Below are 19058 nucleotides of genomic sequence, written 5' to 3' on the forward strand. Positions count from 1 at the left end.
CATCCACGTGTTCGAATTCCGTTTGCTGTGTGAGCTGTATTGGAATACAACACGGCTTTGAATTAGAACACTAATGAATATTGAACACTACTTAATTACGCTTTTAATTAACAACTATTAAGCTTTTAATTAGCAAATTTTAATTTTTGTACATAGCTTGGAACGATCTGTGTGTGTCCAATTCAAGTTGTGACGGAATTAGTTTTCATGTGTCTAAATCCATTTCTCAACTTAATCATCTATTAATTTATTTACCACTTGAAATCAGCGAATACAAGTATACTTAAAGGATTCCTAATATATTCACAGATGTATTTAAAAGTCTCAAACCATAATAGCTATTCTTCCTATACAAACAGTTATTCACTATTTGGTAGAGCAAGGTCAACTGTCAAATTTGACACATTTTTCTATGATCTCACTGGGTAGCGTGCATTGTCTCTCTTTGGATCTCAATATTTTCCTGCTAGATGGCCAAGACCTAGTGTTTTGGCATTAGTTCGATGCGCAAATGTATGACGTCACCATTTCAACCATCAACAAACGCATGGAACTAAAACAAAGCTTAATATAAAGGAAAAAATAGAGAGGTGACGGCATTACCCACGATGACGGAATATACCGTGTTAATCCTACCTAGCTAAAAATTTTAAATTGAATGATTTTGTCATTTCAAAGACTCCATTGGTTACAGAACTTTAGTTTTCAGATTTTGTCATTTCAAAGAGTGAAGGACTCCATTGATTACAGAACTTTAGTTTTTGGAAATGTACCGTATTCAAGAAAAGAAAAAATAGTAGGAACATTTCCATCATCATTCTGAAATAAAAGCATCATTTCCGTTCTTATATATATACAGGATTAATAAAATACCTATCAAATCCATCCAATGTCATTCAATTTGTGATGTATGAATGACAGTTTTACTTTCACTCCTATGATGCTCATTTTTACCGGTTGAAGCTGTAGAATTAAATTAAATTAAAAAATTAATCAAATTAATCAGTTTCTAATGAGCTCAGTTTAGCAATTTTCATTGCAGTGGAAGGCAGTGTGGAAATCCAGAGGGGTAATATATTAACTGGTAAACATAGCAAATCGGAAAGCAGGACCCAAAAATCTGGAACGTCCAGCACACTTCCACTTTCAGTCCATCATCATTACTGATGAGTCTCTGCAAGATGCCACAGCTGTTTCATTGAAAAAACAGCGCTTGCATCATCACAGTAACAAGAATCCAATCAACGCTTGAACGCGTCCAACGTAACAGTCACAGGGATCCAATCATTGCTAGAACGTGTGCAACGTCACAGTCACTGAAATCCAATCAGCAATAGAAAGCTAGAAGGGACCAGGGGAGGAGAAGATCAACTCTGTGAGCTGCGACTGGATTTTTTGAGCCTCGAACTAGCAAATTTTCAAGCCGTAAGCCTATTTCTCAAGCCGTGGAAAGCCATTCTTGAACCGCAAAGTTGCAAACTCTTGGCGGCGATGGCATGTGCGCAATCACGATTCACGAATAAGCTCAAATTTATCCCTTGAAACAGCAGTTAAACATTATTCCCTAATTCACATGTAGTTTAGCTCATGCTAATGCCTACCTTACGATATTGCAAAAATATAACACGGTTTTACAAGAGTCTGAGAGGCAAGTTCAAGATCTTCTTCTTTGACATAACGCTCCTGCTGCTGTCACAGTTTAACATATACGAGTATGACGAGAGCGTGGTACTAAACCGCAGAGGCGTGGACTTAAATATTTGATAATGATAAATTCTATGATAAAGAAAAAAAAAGAGTCAAACATACAATGTTTGGGAAATACTTGTTAAGATGTTTTGACCAACCAGTGAACAAACACGGTTCAACTGCAATGAAATATAAGCTCAAACAGAATAACTTGAAAAGGCTACTACCTTATAGCTACGACTAATATAATTTAAGAAACTAAAAATCATTAACATGATGAGACTCTTTTACGAGCAATTTAAGACATGTGTTGTGTGATTCTAGGCAAAATTCCATTTGCAACGTTAAACATCTTAAAAAAATTTCCGTTTTTTTCAATGGAAGGTAAATGTGAATTAATTTGCGTTTAGAAAATATTTAGACCAACATGAAATTTTGTAGATAGGCCTGCTCTACACACAGCTTGTTTCACAGGCTCAAAATGTTTATGAATGCTTAGGCCATACATTAAAAATACACACAAATGCTTAGGCCATACATACATTCAAAATGCGCATCATTTATTTTCAATTCAAATGGAAACGAGCGTGATGGAAGACCTATTTGTTTGTCACACTTCAAGGAATAAATGAGAAAATAAACTACCTATAATGCTAAATTCATGTTTAAAATGGTTCTCTCTTAACCTAGGACTCCTTTTTATCCACGTAGAGAAATTGAAAAAAAAAACGTTTCATCAGAAGAGCTTGAAAGGGAAAGCCGTTTGAAAGGGGAAAGAGAAATGCTGTTCGAGAGGGTCGCTTGTTGGAGACCAACACTGCCCTGCTTCGATAATACCACCTTGGTTCCTTCCTCCAATACTGTATGTAGCCTGCCCTTCAACACTGCTGCCCACAAGTGTTGAATCCGTGAGTGTTTGCGGCTTTCAAATCCATTTAAGTAGACCTATCTGCCAGCAGGAAACCAACCTGCTATAGTATGGCCTAGCGTCATCTGCAAATGCACAAACATTTTTGCATCATTCGGACATTTAGTGCCACAGCCTTGCAGTGCATATGGTGCCCGCCACCGACCCGTCCTGTGCATTGAATCAGCCTATGATAAGAATGACCATTCATCAAAAGACAATTAATTTTGGAACATAACTAAACTATGTGAAACCTAACCTCAGATGATGTGAGCTAAAAATTGCGCAATATAATGATGTAACAAAAGTCATATTCCATCCGTTGATTGGTGGTGCATGTCAGATTTCATGCAATTCCAATGACAAGCTGGGCTGATTGATCACAGTTCGTTGTTTGCTGAGCACAGTTTAGTTTAGAGCAGGGTGGCCCAGTGGCTAAAGTTTAGAGTACCAAGATTGGAGCAGAGAGATGCGGGTTCAATCTCAGCTCTCTGCGATGGTTTTTGGATCGAATCTTCAAGGCCGGGGGGTTATGCACAGCCGAATCGGAGCAGTGAGTTGCATGTTCGAGACCACAACAAAGTGTTAATGTTTTGCAATGTCAAGAATCGGCAACAGGCCTATGGTGGAATAAACTCTGAAACCGCTAATACTATTATTATATTATTATTGTCATGGGCAGGTTACTGACGGCTGGCTTGATCCACCGCTGAAGTTCGCTCATGCATATAAATGTGCTAGGCATTCCATTCATGGCTAATTGGTGCACAAAATCGATGGTTCACAGTTGCACTCATGTTTGAAAAGTTAAACTCGTACATACTTCTGCATCATGCATCGCATCATCTTTACCAGCTGGCAGGAGACTTCTGGGAACATAAGAAATCAGGTTTTGAGAGATAACCCCGACTTACCCAATACCATAAAATGGGGTAACTTTGACCACTTTTTTTCAAAATGATGCCATTTTTTTACTAGATAAGTTAAACTTAAATTGAAACATGCAAAATACAGGTCTATACTCTAGCTTTACTCACCATAAATTGCTGGCTCCTGCCTCTCATAGTTTTGATGTAATTTAAAAAAAAGTGATGGTCTTTGTTTCACCCGCTCTTGGGGTTTCTTTGACCGGGTGGTAAAATCAATTTTATTTTTTGTAAAATAACTCCAAATAACTCCAGGTTGTGGTGCATTATAGTAGAACTCTTCTAGTTACATATGCAAAAGACAAATTTTAGGAAAGTGTCATAGTTTGCAAATGGGGGGTGCCGCCCCCAAATGGGCGAAATGTGACCATCTAATGGCAGCCGTGGCAGGGTAACATTGACCGGTTTGGAAATTAAGTTAAAATTACCATATATAAGACTCTGTAGAGTCTGAAACACGGTTTGGAAATTAAGTTAAAATTACCATATATAAGACTCTGTAGAGTCTGAAACATAAAGAAAAAAACATTAATATGTGTATCAAACATAAAATATGTTATATAGGTACCTATGGTAATTTTAACTTAATTTCCAAGCCGGTCAATGTTACCCCATCATGGCTGCCATTAGGTGGTCAAAGTTACCCCATTGGGGGATGGCGCCTCCATTTGCAAACTATGACACTTTTCTAAAATTTGTCTTTTGCATATGTAACTAGAAGAGTTCTACTACAATGCATCAAAACCTGGAGTTATTTTACCGAAAAATAAAAAAATTGGAGGGGGTACTCCAACAGGCTTTAAATAATAGCTCTTTTTCGTGGGTCATATTTTTAATTTTTTAACCTATTAGATATGCAAACTTTTTAAATCTTTCTATTGTGTTATGTAGCCTCAGTATTAGGCCTTTGATGGCCATTGACAAAATTTTTCTATGTTGAATAGTTTTTGAGTTCTGGGGGTTTTTGTTAAAAAAACGAAAAGTGGTCAAAGTAACCCCATTTTACGGTAGTAAATTCACTTAACGTAATTAAAATGGTGTGAAATTACAAGCCGTCCTGTAAGCTTACAGATACAGAAAAAATTCTAAAGGCTGCTGATATGAAGCTTGCAGTGGACAAGGTTGTTGTAAATCAGTGATTCCCAAAGTGGGCGATATCGCCCCCCTAGGGGCGGTAGAAAGATTTTGGGGGGCGGTATTGAAGAAGTGGGCCATAGGGAGGCAATAGGGGGGCGGCAATCCGAAGTCGAAGTCAGAAATTTGAGCGTTTGTTTGACGATTTATACACAACACTTGCAGCACAGGACTCCCAGCGATGTTTTTTTTTTCACTCAGATCTGTTTTTTTAACCTCCCCTGGGTTTACGTCTCGGACAAATTAACGGCCGGACTTGCAGCCGGTCTCACGGCCAATTTCCAAAATCAACAAACTATCAAGGAATATCTCTCAAACTAATGAACGTAACTCGATGAAACTTGGTACACGTATTCATTAGGATCTAATGGTAATGTGTAGCACGTGAAATTATTTTTAATTTTGCGTTCACTTGTGAGTTATATGGCGATACGAGCCGAAATTCACAGCGATCAAGAAGTTCTTGCAAACTACTGAACAGATTCGAACGAAATTTTAAATTTACAGTCCTAACTACTGAACAGTAATGTTTAGCTCCTGAAAATTTTTTTCGATTTTGCCTTCGTTCGCGAGTTTTTTTCAATTTCACCTACATTCGTGATTTAAACGGCAATACGTGCTTAAATTCGCAGTAATCAAGAAGTTTCTTCCAAACTACTGAAAAGTTTTGAACGAAACTTGGTATTTCAAAACCTAACCTCAACAACGATGATATTTAGCTTGTTACAATTTTTTTCGATTTTATCTCCGTTTGGGAGTTATATGGCTATACGTATACGGCTATATACGTAAACGGCTCTTGGTTAAACCGGCCGGTAGAAAAGCCGGTCGTTTCTCCTATATCTGTATAACTCGATAACGAAAGCAAATTATAAAAATTGTCACGAGCTAAACATCACTGTTGGGAAGTAAGGTATTAACATACAAAATTTCGTTGAAATCTCTTCAGTAGTTTAGAAGAAATTTCTTGATCACTGCGAATTTAAGCGACAAAATATCCGGCGATGCGAGGCAAATATAAGGAAGTGTGAAATCAAGAATGACGGTGAAATGAAAAAAAACTCGCACACGAAGGCGAAATCGAAAAATTTATTGAAAGTTGAACAAAAAATAAAATCCCCGTTTGGTAGTTAGGAATATATATTCAAAATTTCGTTCAAATTTTTTCAGTAGTTAGGAAGAAATTCTTTGATCACTGCGAATTTTGGCCTGTATCGCAATATAAGTTATATAACTCACGAATGAAGATGAAATGCAACAAATTTTCACAAGCTAAACATCACCGTTAGGTTCTGATGAATACATGTTCCAAGTTTCATTGCGCTGCGTTCATTAGTTTGGGAGATATTCGTGGTCACTGAATTTGGAGATTGGCAGGGAGACCGGCCACGAGTCCGGCCGTAAATTTACCCGAGACGTCCTAGGTTTCTAGTTCTGAAACAGTTAAAGCAGCTGAAATACATATTGGTTTGCTAAATGGGGTTCTATTTGTGAAATACACATTTGTGGTTAACCATTATGTTTTTAAATTACAGCGTACTAAATTTCAAGAAAGAGGCGTATGTTTTTATTTGTCGGTGGGGGGCGCTAGAAATTCACTAGGGAGCCAAAGGGGGCGCCAGCCTGAAAAAGTTTGGGAACCACTGTTGCAAATGCTCAATGGCATGTTCATGGATACGGTAATATTGCGTCAATAATACGATAATGTCACATCAATAATACGGTAATTAATGTGTATGGTAATATCATATCAATAAAGGAAAAACAAGTAAAAATCACAGAAAATGTCATTTATTCTACCTCTACATCATCTACAATGAAAGAGGAGGACTTCAGAGTACTGTTAGTAATGGATGAGTACGCTCTGCATGCTTCAAATGTTTTAAAATGAAGTTTTATTCCAAGTGTCCCGAGCAGCCCTGTTCGACTGGGCTACTCGGGACACTCTTTTTTTTTGCTTCTGGCACCTTACAAAAATAGCATATGAAATTTTTTTGACAATGCCATTCAATAGCCCTCGCAAAGAGCTATAAAATGAGCCTAAACTTGTTTATGAAATGTTTCATCGTAAGAAGTTATTAACAAAAAAATGCTCAAAACTGTCCCGAGTAGCCCCGGTTGATGGTATACCATAAATCAGTATTTCCGCGTTCTATTTACCAAGTAACGAATATTAAAAAATTTTGTATATGCAAGTTATCATAGGTGTGCAACTGTAAAAATTTTGGAACAATTGAAGGTTTAGAATAACATCATACCATCAGTGGTGTATCCATACCATATATATATATATATATAAGAAAGAATACAACTGTGGTATGCTTACCATTGGCGTGGTATGGTATGACTGACTGATCGGTGTGACTGGCTTGATCACAAAAGGGTGGGAAACAAGCAGAGGTCATGCAGTGCTATGTAACGTTGTAACTGGGCGCACTAGCGGGTGGAACAAACTCGTTCACTTAGTGAAAATTACTCATAGTGCTTGTCACAGAAAATGAGAATTAATGAATTACTGAGGGATTTGCTTTTATTTGAATACTTATTTTCATTTATTAAAAAAAGCCAATATATTAAAATTTTATACAATAAAAAATAGTTTGCCAAACTCATAATTAGAATTGAATCAATAAACAAGCAAATTTAGGACTATGGAACTATGAAACTATGGGTGGAATGATACACACAGCAACTGAAACAAACAAATGAACATAAATATACATGCAATAAGAGACATAATACTAATTTATTTGCTATGACCGATGGGATTTAGTAAAGTTAATTTGACTTTAAACATGATCAACAAAATAGGATAGTGAATTAAGGAATATATTATAGAGTTAAAACAGTCAAGGGCAAATGCAAGTGCAGATCTTTTAAGTGCAAAAATGATTTAAGAAATGATTAAAAGTAATTATTGCAGCACAAGCATCACACTAAAAATTAATCAAACTGACAGATATGAAAAGAACCATTATAACAATAAATGACAATAGAATGAATAAGAACAAAATGCATATAATAAGTAACCTAAAACATGTATATTAGACCTGTATATTAGATTGATATATATTAGATTGATTGATAATTAGATAATTGATAATTAAAGTGCAGACTAAACAACCAAATCACCGACTGGTGATGGCGGTGTGAGTTTCAGAACATTCTGCTAACTCGAGACAAATTTATTTGGCATGCAGTAATTTAGGTTTATGGGGTTGTTCAATACCTGAAACGAGACATAAAAAACATAAGGCGACATTAGACACAAATGCATGAAATACTATTAGTTTGCATGATAAGCATGAAAGATGACAAATAATAACCATGGTTGTAGTAAATGAAAACAATAAATAAATAAAATAGAAAAATCAGCAATTGTGAGCTGAAACACATGAGCTTGGTTTGCCCAAAGATTACCCTTGCAAACAATGTCTCCCTCATATGTCTATAGGTATGTAGTTACATACATACATCACTGGTTGTTTATGCATGTATGTATTTATGTAATGCATGAAAGTCTGTATCTATCTATGTATGTATCTATTAGTACGGTATAGGTTGGCAAAATTTGTTCCTTTAAGCAGGTTTCATTGAAGACCACAGAATTTGTTGTATTAGCAATTTTCTTATTAGTTTTTTCAATAGATCGAACAATATTTTTGAACAATATATATATTTATTGAACAATATTACAATAACAGCACCAGTAAATAAAAAATCAGCATACTGATGGACATTTTTATTTCTTTAATAACGTTTCAAATGTATCAATCATTCATTATCAAGTTAAAAGTGCAAACAAAACATTGTTCAACCGATTGAAAGAACTAATAAGAAAATTGCAAAAATAAAACAAATTCTCTGGTCTTCAATGAAGTAGGTATGCATCTGTGTATCTATGTATGTATTTATCTACGTGCAAGGAAGAGAAGACAGTACAATGGTGCCCTTCAAAGCGCCTCTCAGGCGTCGCGATGTAATGTAAACAATGTGATCAAAAGTCTGAGATCCTTGATTGCGCGGCAACCCTAGGAAGCAGAGTAAACTTGTACAATTATGCTAGAAAATGTGTTAGTAAAGGATTTAAAGTGAAACAATAAATGAAATAAGAATGCTGAAAATTTTTTCATTTTAGTTTACAATTGCACTGTAGCCAGTGGTGTTTCAGTACTCTCTTCTGCTCTGCCTTGCCAAAGATTAGAGAAAATGTTGCCGAAGGTTTGAAGTGGTTGACAAATGACTTGCCAAGATCTTCAGTTGAGAGAAATTTCGCCACCAATGTGTCTCAGAAGCTCTTAAGATCTTCATCACTCTCTGCACACAGGTGCACCAGTATGGCAGTATGTAAATGTTTAGTTTTCAGTTTGGAAGATCTGAACTCTGGAGTTTTGCCTTTTGCTATTTTCATATTTTGTCCATGGCTGGAAAAGTCCTACTTTTTTTCTGAAATATCGTGGCTCTAATACATATAATTTCAGTTGGCATGAAATCTCACGGCTCTAATGTCATATATTTTTGTTTGATTGAAAGTCATAGTTCAAACTTTGCATTCACAAACATGTCATTTCATAAAATTTTTCAACTTCTACAATCTGCATTACTTCAAGGCTTCTGTCAAAATATCCTGCAGATCATAATAACAACAAGTCAACCCAAAACGTTTCCTTGAAGATCACATAGTTGCAGTCATGTCAGAGTGGTCTAGGGTGCAGAGGATGCAAGCAGCATCGCCAAGATATGGATGGATTTTTTGCCCACCACCATTTTCAAGATGCATCGCCGGGTAATTTTTAATAAGAAAGTGCTGCAAGCAACTTTGATAGTACTGTATATCCCTTACTGAGTTTACTCTCAATGCACTGCAACACATACACACATAGCATATTGTTTTATTTTTAATTTAGCTTTTTTTCAGATCACAGGCTAACAAAATGACCAAAAGATTAAGAGTTTTTTGTCTTCTTATATCAACATTTTGTGTAAGTATATACAAAATTTAACTCCTTATCTTATAAATAATAAATTCTATGTGATTACTACATTAAAAAATTGATCTTTATATGTAAATTATTTTGAAATATTAGCTAAAATTTCAAAATTTTCATGCAATGAATAATATATTGGCAAGTCTACAATTTTATTTGCTTGGTTGCAATCAAATGGCCTGGAATGTTTGAAATTATATACGTACCGGTAGGTATTGAAAACTATGGGAGTTTTTGTGACAGTTTTTATATCATACAGATTTGTCAAGGGTTGTCTCCAACATCCACTGAACCTTCTAATGAAGTCTTGGACGATGCAGTCACATCCACTCCACCCATGCAGCCTACTGTTACAGTTAGTGTAATAACTTTCATAGGTCAAAATTTGATTTGTATTATGAAAAAATATCAAGTTTGAACAAATTCTTATATGTTTTCTTTACAATAGAAATAAGAACCTCATCATTATAACCCCCATATTAGATTATATTTGAAAATTTTATAGAACTAGCTCAAATCCTATTCATTTAATTTGATCTTAACGTTATTTCTTTATCCAGAACTTTCATTGAAATCAATCCTTGCTGCATATTCTATTCATCAGAAGGCATATTCTACCTGGCTTGGCATTATGATGGTGAAACAAAGCAAGGGCAACTCATCGACTCAAAGAAAAGTTTGCACAAGCTTCTACCCTGAGATTTCGGACATGCCTCATTATGAGTCAACTGCTGTAAGTTTGCAACTTTTGGGCTATTACTGTGATATTTATTATTCAAAACATTTATTTGAGTTTTGGTTGACTCTTTCAGGCAGAAAACTCCTAACTCTTTCATTCTTAACTCTTTAACTTCTTTAGTTAACTCTTTCAAGCGTTTTATTTTTTAATTTTATTTGTTTAGGAAATTTTATAATGTATGCATATATAAATTATTTATGCAGGGAATACAATATATAATACATTTTCACTATTGGCTTGGCTTCAGCCTTAGTTTACAATAATGATCTAACATCTTCAATAAAGCACAATTAAAGTATATATGTTTGTACATCTTATTAGTATATAGGTACAGCTTTTGTTGAATATTTTTATGTTGAAATAATTGATAGGTATACCCTACTGATTTATCTATTGTGAGGTTTGAAATTGAATAATTTCCTAATGAACAATTGAAAGATGAGTACCGTAACTATATTACCTATACCAAGTTATTTTGATTAATGTACATTCAATAACTTGGCCTAGAGTGTTTTGATATGCATTTTGCATACCATCTTTGCCAGTTGTTAGTTTAAATGAAAATCAAGGCAATATGAAAATATTCCTTGGAATTGCAAATTATCAGAAATACCGGTACATACAAATGTTAATTATTATTGGAGCACAATGGTAAAACTATGACTTTTTGAAAACATCTTATAAATAAATTATTGTTCACCATTTTTATGGTCATTTATAGTGGTGAACTCTAAAATAATAATTATAGGCACTATAATTACACTATAATGCTGTAAATTATTATTTATACCTACACTGAATAATATAAATTAAATTATTTAAATATTTATTTATTATAAATAAGTATAGTGGTGAATGCTATTAATTATTATTGTTCACTACTATTATTATTATATTATTAATAGATTTTTGTTCCCCCCAACCATAATAATTACGCACTTGTATGTGCAGGTTTATCTGCCCGTCATAGACACGTTTGACTGGTGGCCGTGCTCCACCAGCCCTCCTCCAGGGCCCCTGGCAGGTCACCTGCTGCTGCTTGATGGTCGTCTCAACGACACCAACTGCTCCTTGTTGCAAGCCGCTGCTGCTGTTCAGGTGTTAATTATGTTTAATGTTGCTTGTATAACAATCCTGCAGTTCAGGTCTCCAATTCTGTGTAATGTAACGTGTATAAAATACCCACACCCACATCATCATTACTTATAATAACATCACTCTCATGCGCACAAAAAATTTGACTTCTTTTACATTGAGCTCCTTATACTATATGCTTTTTATATTATATACAGTTGCCATAGGTACTTGCTATTGAAATAATCCTCAAGTTTATGTTCACCTTGTTTATGGGATTGTAGTCCCATACATTATAAGGAAATATTATAATAATCGTTATTTTGTTTCAGGGCTTTGGTGCTGTAGGAAGTATTTTTGTACGTGACAAGCGAGCTCCGGACCAAACTGCCACTAATGTATCGCTGTGGCTGACATTCATTAGTAATGCTACCTATCAATCGATTATAGTGAGTTAATTTTCATTGTTTTTTGATAGTTCAATAGTTCATGCAGTACTGATAATGGTGCGGAAAAATTAATTTAATTGTAAATATGTAGGTATATCATTTTAAGATGACATTTTTACGTTTATCAAGTGATGATTTCTTGTAGTTATTTTTCCAATCATCTTTTGATAAAAAAGTTAATTATCTTGTAAACATTTGACAGAATTAATTGAAATTTGTATATCTATCTTGTAAAGATATTTTAAATATTCTAGCAGAGTAAATAAATTCCAGTGGAGGTATTAACTTTAATTCAATTTACAGCCCTTGTAATATTTTCATCACTTTCAGTCAGATGACTCGACTCTGGTCGCTGTTTATTCTCCACCCGAAGACTCTGCGCTGAACTACAGCCTCATTGTCATCTGGCTGCTGGCTGTAGGCACTGTCTTTGTTGGAGCCTTCTGGTCTGGACGCATCAGGCATTCATTGTGAGTAATGTAAAAGTTGTATATATTCATAACTATTCATGATATATTCGTGTAGGTATATCATGAATAATTTCTTGGTAATGTTACTGACAAAAATTTATGTGATAACATGGGTATTGAGTAATTTTGCATCAGGCATTCATTGTGAGTAAAGTAAAGGTTGTCGTCATGAATAAAGTATAAAGTTATAATAAGTAGGTAATAAATAAAATAAATTATAAAGTTATAATAAACTTTAGTTTCTCAGTAATGTTATTGCCAGAAATTCATTTGATAACATGGGTATTAAGTATTTTGCATTGTGCATTCATTTTGAGTAGTAATGTAAACGTTGTTGTCATAAATAAAGTTATAATAAATAATAAATAAAATAAAGTATAAAGTTATAATAAACAGTAAGTAAAATAAAGTATAAATTTATAATAAAGTTTAGTTTCTCAGTAAATTTATTGCCAAAAATTCATGTGATTAAAAAAAATTCAACATGTTATTTGATAATTTTGCACTGGAAATTCATAGTGAGTAGGTAATGTATTCTGACAGTGAGGGTCTCGTTATGAAAAGTTTCTCATTAATATCTCCTTAACCAAAAAAAAATTCTTGTAAGAACTACTACATTGGTGATTTTTTTACCCACTTGAAATTCGAATAGTCTGAGGAAGAGGTTCCTTCTTTATAGAACTGTTATGTCAAGGCATTGCGTATGCGAAGTTCCTTTCCCTCTCTGTGTGTTAATGAACAATTTTATTCTCTGGACTCATTTTAAGACAGTAAATCTAGCAGAATTTGCAAGGTTATTTTGGGATTCATGTATCTAATTAAACTAATTGCAGATTACTTTACACGTGAAGATGATCAAATTGTTATTGTCTGGGTTCAGTTTATATATTCTTCATTCATTATTTATAAAATTTAGAATTTTTGGAATAATTTTCAAGAATATTCTGGGATTTTTTGTAATTTATTTACTCAATTGCAAATTTTTGTTCACATGAAGATGTTCAAATTACTATTAGGTACTTGAACCTGCATTCGGCTCTTTCTTTTTTTCTGTAGCTGATAAAACATATCACTTCGGGTATTTTTTCTATAGCTGATATAATGGTATATTACTTTAGGTATTTTTTCTATAGCTTATAAAATAGATCACTTCAGGTATTTTTTCTATAGCTTATAAAATATATCACTTCCGGTATTTTTATATAGCTTACAAAATGAAAATTTATGGTCGCGGCAGCTTCTGATTTGGATTACCAGAAGCTGGGGCGACTCTAAACTTTGACAGGGCCAAAAAAATTTATTACTTCAGGTATTTTTTATAGGGCATTTTCTCTATAGTTTATAAAATACCAGTTATATTACTTTAGGTATTCCGGTGGGAGTCGTGGCAAGAGACGACACAGAAGCAGCGACGCTCAAGAGGAAGAGCACAACTCAGCCGACGCTTCAGCCTCCGCTGACGCTGAAGCCGAAGAAGCGCTCAAGAGTCGCCAGAAAGATGAAGTTTACGTCAGCGTCAAAGTGATGCTCTTCCTGGTCCTCATGATGTGTGTCATGTTGCTGGCGCTTTATTACCTCTACAATTATCTTGGTGAGAAATTACAGTTAATTAATTTAGATTGGATTAATTAATTAGAAAGTAGATTAGATTAATTAGTTAGAAATTGGATTAGATTAATTAATTAGAAATTAAATTAGATTAATTAATTAGAATTTAGATTAGATTAATTCATTAGAAATTAAATTAAATTAATTGATTAGAAATATATTTTTTATTGCCTCTGGGCTCTTGTTTTTAAGATCTCACAAATGATGCAGGCTATACCAGCTGTTGTGGTCATTAAAAAACAGAAAATTTGAGATAAAAAGTTGTTAAAAACATCAAAAAAGTTAACTTATGAAAATGTTTAATAAAGGCTCCATCTTACCTCTGTCGCTCGGTAAATAAAATCCAAAACTTCAGGAATGAAAACTTATTTCAGCCATGAAAATTTTAGTATCAATAGTTTTTATTGAGTTTTGAGCACTTATCATTTGTTTATATGGAGCTCTAAGCAAATATCTATTTGATTTGTTTGTATAATAACTTAATGAAACATGTTTACCATCTTCATCAAATCGCAGTCGTTCACAAAGGCAGGTTCATTTGCCAGAAAAGATAGCAATTCTGGGTACAATATGAATTTATGTAAGCAGATGGAAATATAGTGTAGATATCGAGCACAAATTGAATGCTGCGAGTGATGAGACGGTATTATCTACTGTAAATAGCCATGGTAATAATTTTTATAGCCATTAAGTCTATATTATTGATTGTATATGGCCATGGTAATAATTTTTCTAGCAATTAAATACCTATATATTATTGCTTGTATATGGCCAAGGTAATAATTTTTATATCGATTTAGTCAATATTACTGACTGTATATGACCATTATAATAATGTAGTCTGTATGATGTACAGTGTACGTGATCATCGGGCTGTTCTGCATAGCGTCCGTGACGGCCGTGTACAGCTGCCTCGAGCCTCTGGTGCTTATGTTGCCGTGTGCTACATGCAGGTTAATACATAATTTAATGATTAATAAATTAATAATTTGAATAATTATTAAATTAATAATTTAAATAATTGTTAAATTAGTTATTCTATTGTTAATAATTTCCATCTCATTGTTGAATGTCAATAGATTTCTTTAATTCTGAATAGCTTTGTTTTATGTTAATAATTTCAGTCTCATTGTAAAATTCTGACTTTATTTGAGACGTGCTCATTCAGTATAGTATTTAAAAATACCTTTTTATTGAATAATAATTATTAATTTTTATTAGAAATTTGTGCTTTTGAAAAATTTTGCTGGCTTGTTAGTGATAATTACTGATTTTGTGTAGAAAATAAAAAAAATACATTGGCAATAAATAATTTTCAATTTAAATTTTATTTACAAAAACTAGTATGAATATTAATTAATTAGTATGAATATTTCAATATCTGCTCTGTGTACAAAGACATGAAGTAGACTCATCTACCCAACATCTACCTTGTTGCAAACATGAAATTAGGCTGTCATCTACCCTGCATCTTCCTTCCACTCAACAGATAGAGTAACCTGTCATCTACCCTACATCTACCTTGCCATAAACACATGAAGTAGACTGTCATCTACCTTGCCATAAGCACCTGAAGTAGACATACCTACACTACATTTACCATGCCATAAGCACCTGAAGTAGACTCATCTACCACACAGAACACCGCACTTCAACATGTACCTTGCACTAAACACCTGAAGTAGACTCATCTACCCACATAACACCCCACTTCAACATCTACCCTACACTCAACATCTGAAGTAGACTCATCTACCCACAGAACACCGCCCTTCAACATCTACCCTACACTCAACACCTGAAGTAGACTCATCTACCCACAGAACGCCCCACTTCAACATCTACCATGCACTAAACACCTGAAGTAGACTCATCTACCCCACAGGACCCCCCACTTCAACATCTACGTGCTGCGCGGCCAGGTTGAGGTGCGGCAGCTGCTGCTCTTCAGCTTCTCCGTCGCCCTCGCGCTCGCCTGGCTCCTGCTCAGGAATGAGTCCTACGCCTGGATCCTGCAGGACATCCTCGGGGTTGCTTTCTGGTCAGATATCCTGCTTTGTATCCGCAATATCCTTCCATATTGTATGTATCCTGCGGGATATCCTTGGTGTTGCTTTCTGGTCAGATATCCTGCTTTGTATCCGCAATATCCTTCCATATTGTATGTATCCTGCGGGATATCCTTGGTGTTGCTTTCTGGTCAGATATCCTGCTTTGTATCCGCAATATCCTTCCATATTCTTGTATGTATTCTGCGGGGTATCCTTGGTGAGATATCCTGCTATGTATCCACAATATCCTTCATTATTCCTGCAGGATATCCTTAGTGTTGCTTTCTGGTGAGATATCCTCCCGGATGTCCGCTATATCCTTCCTTATTCCTGCATGTATCCTGCAGGATATCCTTGCTTAGATATCTTGCTTTGTATCCTTTTGTATCCTCAATAGTCAATATCTAATGATATCACCTAATTATCCAGTCCTATACATGTATCCACAATATCTAATCTTATCACTTCCTTATCCAGTCCTTAGCATGTATCCTACAGGATATTCGTTTCTTTATGGCTAGATATCCGGCCATATGTCCACAATATCCAATCTCCAAGCTTATTCATTCACCAGCAAAGATGTGCGATTTATTTTTCTCATTGAATAAAGCCACGATAGGTGAAGCAGTAAATAATTACCTAAATATAGTTATTTGACTTGAATAACTATATATAGTTAATTCTATATAACTATATAAGGTTATTTGACTTCAATAACTACACATAGTTAATTCTATATAACTATATCTAGTTATAACTATATGTAAATATATATAGTTATAACTATATGCAGGTTTGATTGAAAACTAGAGCGTTATTTTTATTAACAATTTTCTTAATGTTTTTGTTAATTAAAGACTGCTGCAGTCTTCAATGAAACCTGTACAAATGAAGAACTTCTGCCTAACTACACTTATAACTATATGTAGCTATATGTAGTTATAACTATATATAGTTATATAGAGGTATAACTATTTGTTATCATATTCCCTTCCAATGTTGAATGATTTATTCCATCAAGCATTTCAGCATAATGACATTTTCTCTGTTTATTATTATATTTTATTAAAGATATTTTATTTATTCTATTATGATATATTATTAATGATATTTTATTTATTATATTATTATATTTTATCGAAGATATTTCATTCACTATATTATTATATTTTATTAAACATATTTTATTTATTATATTTTCTCAAAGATATTATATTTATTATATTATTATACTTTATCAAAGACATTTTGTTTACTATATTATTATATATTATATCAAATATATTTTATTTATAATTTTATTACATTTTCCCCGTCTCAGCATCAACATGCTGCGTCTGATCCGTCTGCCTAACCTGAAGATCTGCACGGTGCTGCTCGCCTGTCTCTTCTTCTATGATATCTTCTTCGTGTTCATCACCCCGCTCTTCACCTCCGTGAGTAACTTCTTCTTTAGACTTTAGATCTTCTTTATAAACTTTAGCTCTTCTTCTTTAAAAACTTTTAACTCTTCTTCTTTAAAAACTTTGACTCCTCTTTATAAACTTTAACTCTTCTTCTTTAAAAACTTTAACTCTTCTTCTTTAAAAACTTTAACTCTTCTTTAAAAACTTTAACTCTTCTTCTTTAAAAACTTTAACTCTTCTTCTTTAAAAACTTTAACTCTTCTTCTTTAAAAACGTTAGCTCTTCTTCTTTAAAAACTTTAGCTCTTCTTCTTTAAAAACTTTAGCTCTTCTTCTTTAAAAACTTTAGCTCTTCTTCTTTGAAAACTTTAGTTCTTCTTCATTAAAAACTTTAACTCATCTAAGTATACTTTATTCTTTACTTAACTTTATTCTTATCTTCTAAGATTTGATTGACACTGATTATTATATATTAAATTATTACATATATAATTATATTATTATTTGTTATTATATATTATATTATACAGAGTAGATTATGATGTTGTTATCTCAGGACGGCAACAGCATCATGGTGGAGGTGGCTAAGGGCAGCGGTGAACAAGGGGAACAGCTTCCCATGGTGTTCAAAGTTCCACACTTCGTGTACTCCGAGGCGAGTATAACAAATATATAACAAATATTATTAATATATAACTGATATATTACGTATATTCCCATGGTGTTCAAAGTTCCACACTTCGTGTACTCGGAGGCGAGTATACAAACAAACATAATTTCCTCGTATATTTAAATGATATATGATATAGGTATATATTATATACAGAGCTGGGCAGCGCTACTTTGAAATGTAGCGACTGCTACATGCTCTAAATGTAGCGGGCGCTACCGCTACAATTGCTTAAATGTAGCGCTGCTACCGCTACCGCTACATGTAGGCTCTACATACTGCCCACCTCTGATTATATATAACAATGTCTCAGTGCCCACGTCAGTGTCAGTGTCATACGTGTTACTCCGTCCCTCGAGTTACAATGTTTTATGCTGTGCAGTTATTGTTGTGGATAAAAGTGGCTTTTGTGTTATGTTATTTTGGTGATTTATAATATCACTGACAAAAGTGTACCAGCCTTGAATACATACTATGTAGTGTTGTAGCTTTGAAAGAATACTGCTTTAGTTACCAAGTGTCGCGGCTGTGTCTTTGAAATGTCGCATATATAACTGTTAATCTTACTTAATGTCACATCTATAACTGTTAATCTTACTTAATGTCGCATCTATAACTGTTAATCTTATGACCATAAAGTGTAGCAGCTCTCACCATAAAGTGTCGCAGCTCTCACCATAAAGTGTAGCAGCTCTCACCATAAAGTGTTGCAGCTCTCACCATAAAGTGTCGCAGCTCTCACCATAAAGTGTAGCAGCTCTCACCAAGTGTCGCAGCTCTCACCATAAAGTGTAGCAGCTCTCACCATAAAGAGTAGCAACTCTCACCATAATGTGTAGCAGCTCTCACCATAAAGTGTAGCAACTCTCACCATAAAGTGTCACAGCTCTTATAAAGTGTAGCAGCTCTCACCATAAAGTGTAGCAGCTCTCACCATAAAGTGTAGCA

The 19058-nt window shown here is 34.2% G+C and overlaps 1 protein-coding gene across 1 annotated transcript in view; it reads left to right on the forward strand.

Annotated features, from left to right (window-relative positions):
* Positions 1 to 9569: 9569 nt before the first annotated feature.
* LOC108674518 (signal peptide peptidase-like 2B) overlaps positions 9570 to 19058 on the forward strand; it is a 14409-nt gene continuing 4920 nt past the window's right edge. The window contains exons 1-11 of the mRNA XM_018162479.2: positions 9570 to 9638; positions 9904 to 9999; positions 10249 to 10377; positions 11335 to 11481; positions 11790 to 11906; positions 12237 to 12376; positions 13744 to 13967; positions 14841 to 14937; positions 15870 to 16025; positions 17357 to 17471; positions 17997 to 18096. Of these exons, the coding sequence (XP_018017968.1) occupies positions 9591 to 9638; positions 9904 to 9999; positions 10249 to 10377; positions 11335 to 11481; positions 11790 to 11906; positions 12237 to 12376; positions 13744 to 13967; positions 14841 to 14937; positions 15870 to 16025; positions 17357 to 17471; positions 17997 to 18096 (1369 nt within the window). The 5' untranslated portion in view covers positions 9570 to 9590. The remainder of the gene's footprint in view (positions 9639 to 9903; positions 10000 to 10248; positions 10378 to 11334; positions 11482 to 11789; positions 11907 to 12236; positions 12377 to 13743; positions 13968 to 14840; positions 14938 to 15869; positions 16026 to 17356; positions 17472 to 17996; positions 18097 to 19058) is intronic.

This window comes from Hyalella azteca, unplaced genomic scaffold (assembly GCF_000764305.2).
Source record: "Hyalella azteca isolate HAZT.00-mixed unplaced genomic scaffold, Hazt_2.0.2 contig16827, whole genome shotgun sequence".
NCBI lineage: Eukaryota > Metazoa > Arthropoda > Malacostraca > Amphipoda > Hyalellidae > Hyalella > Hyalella azteca.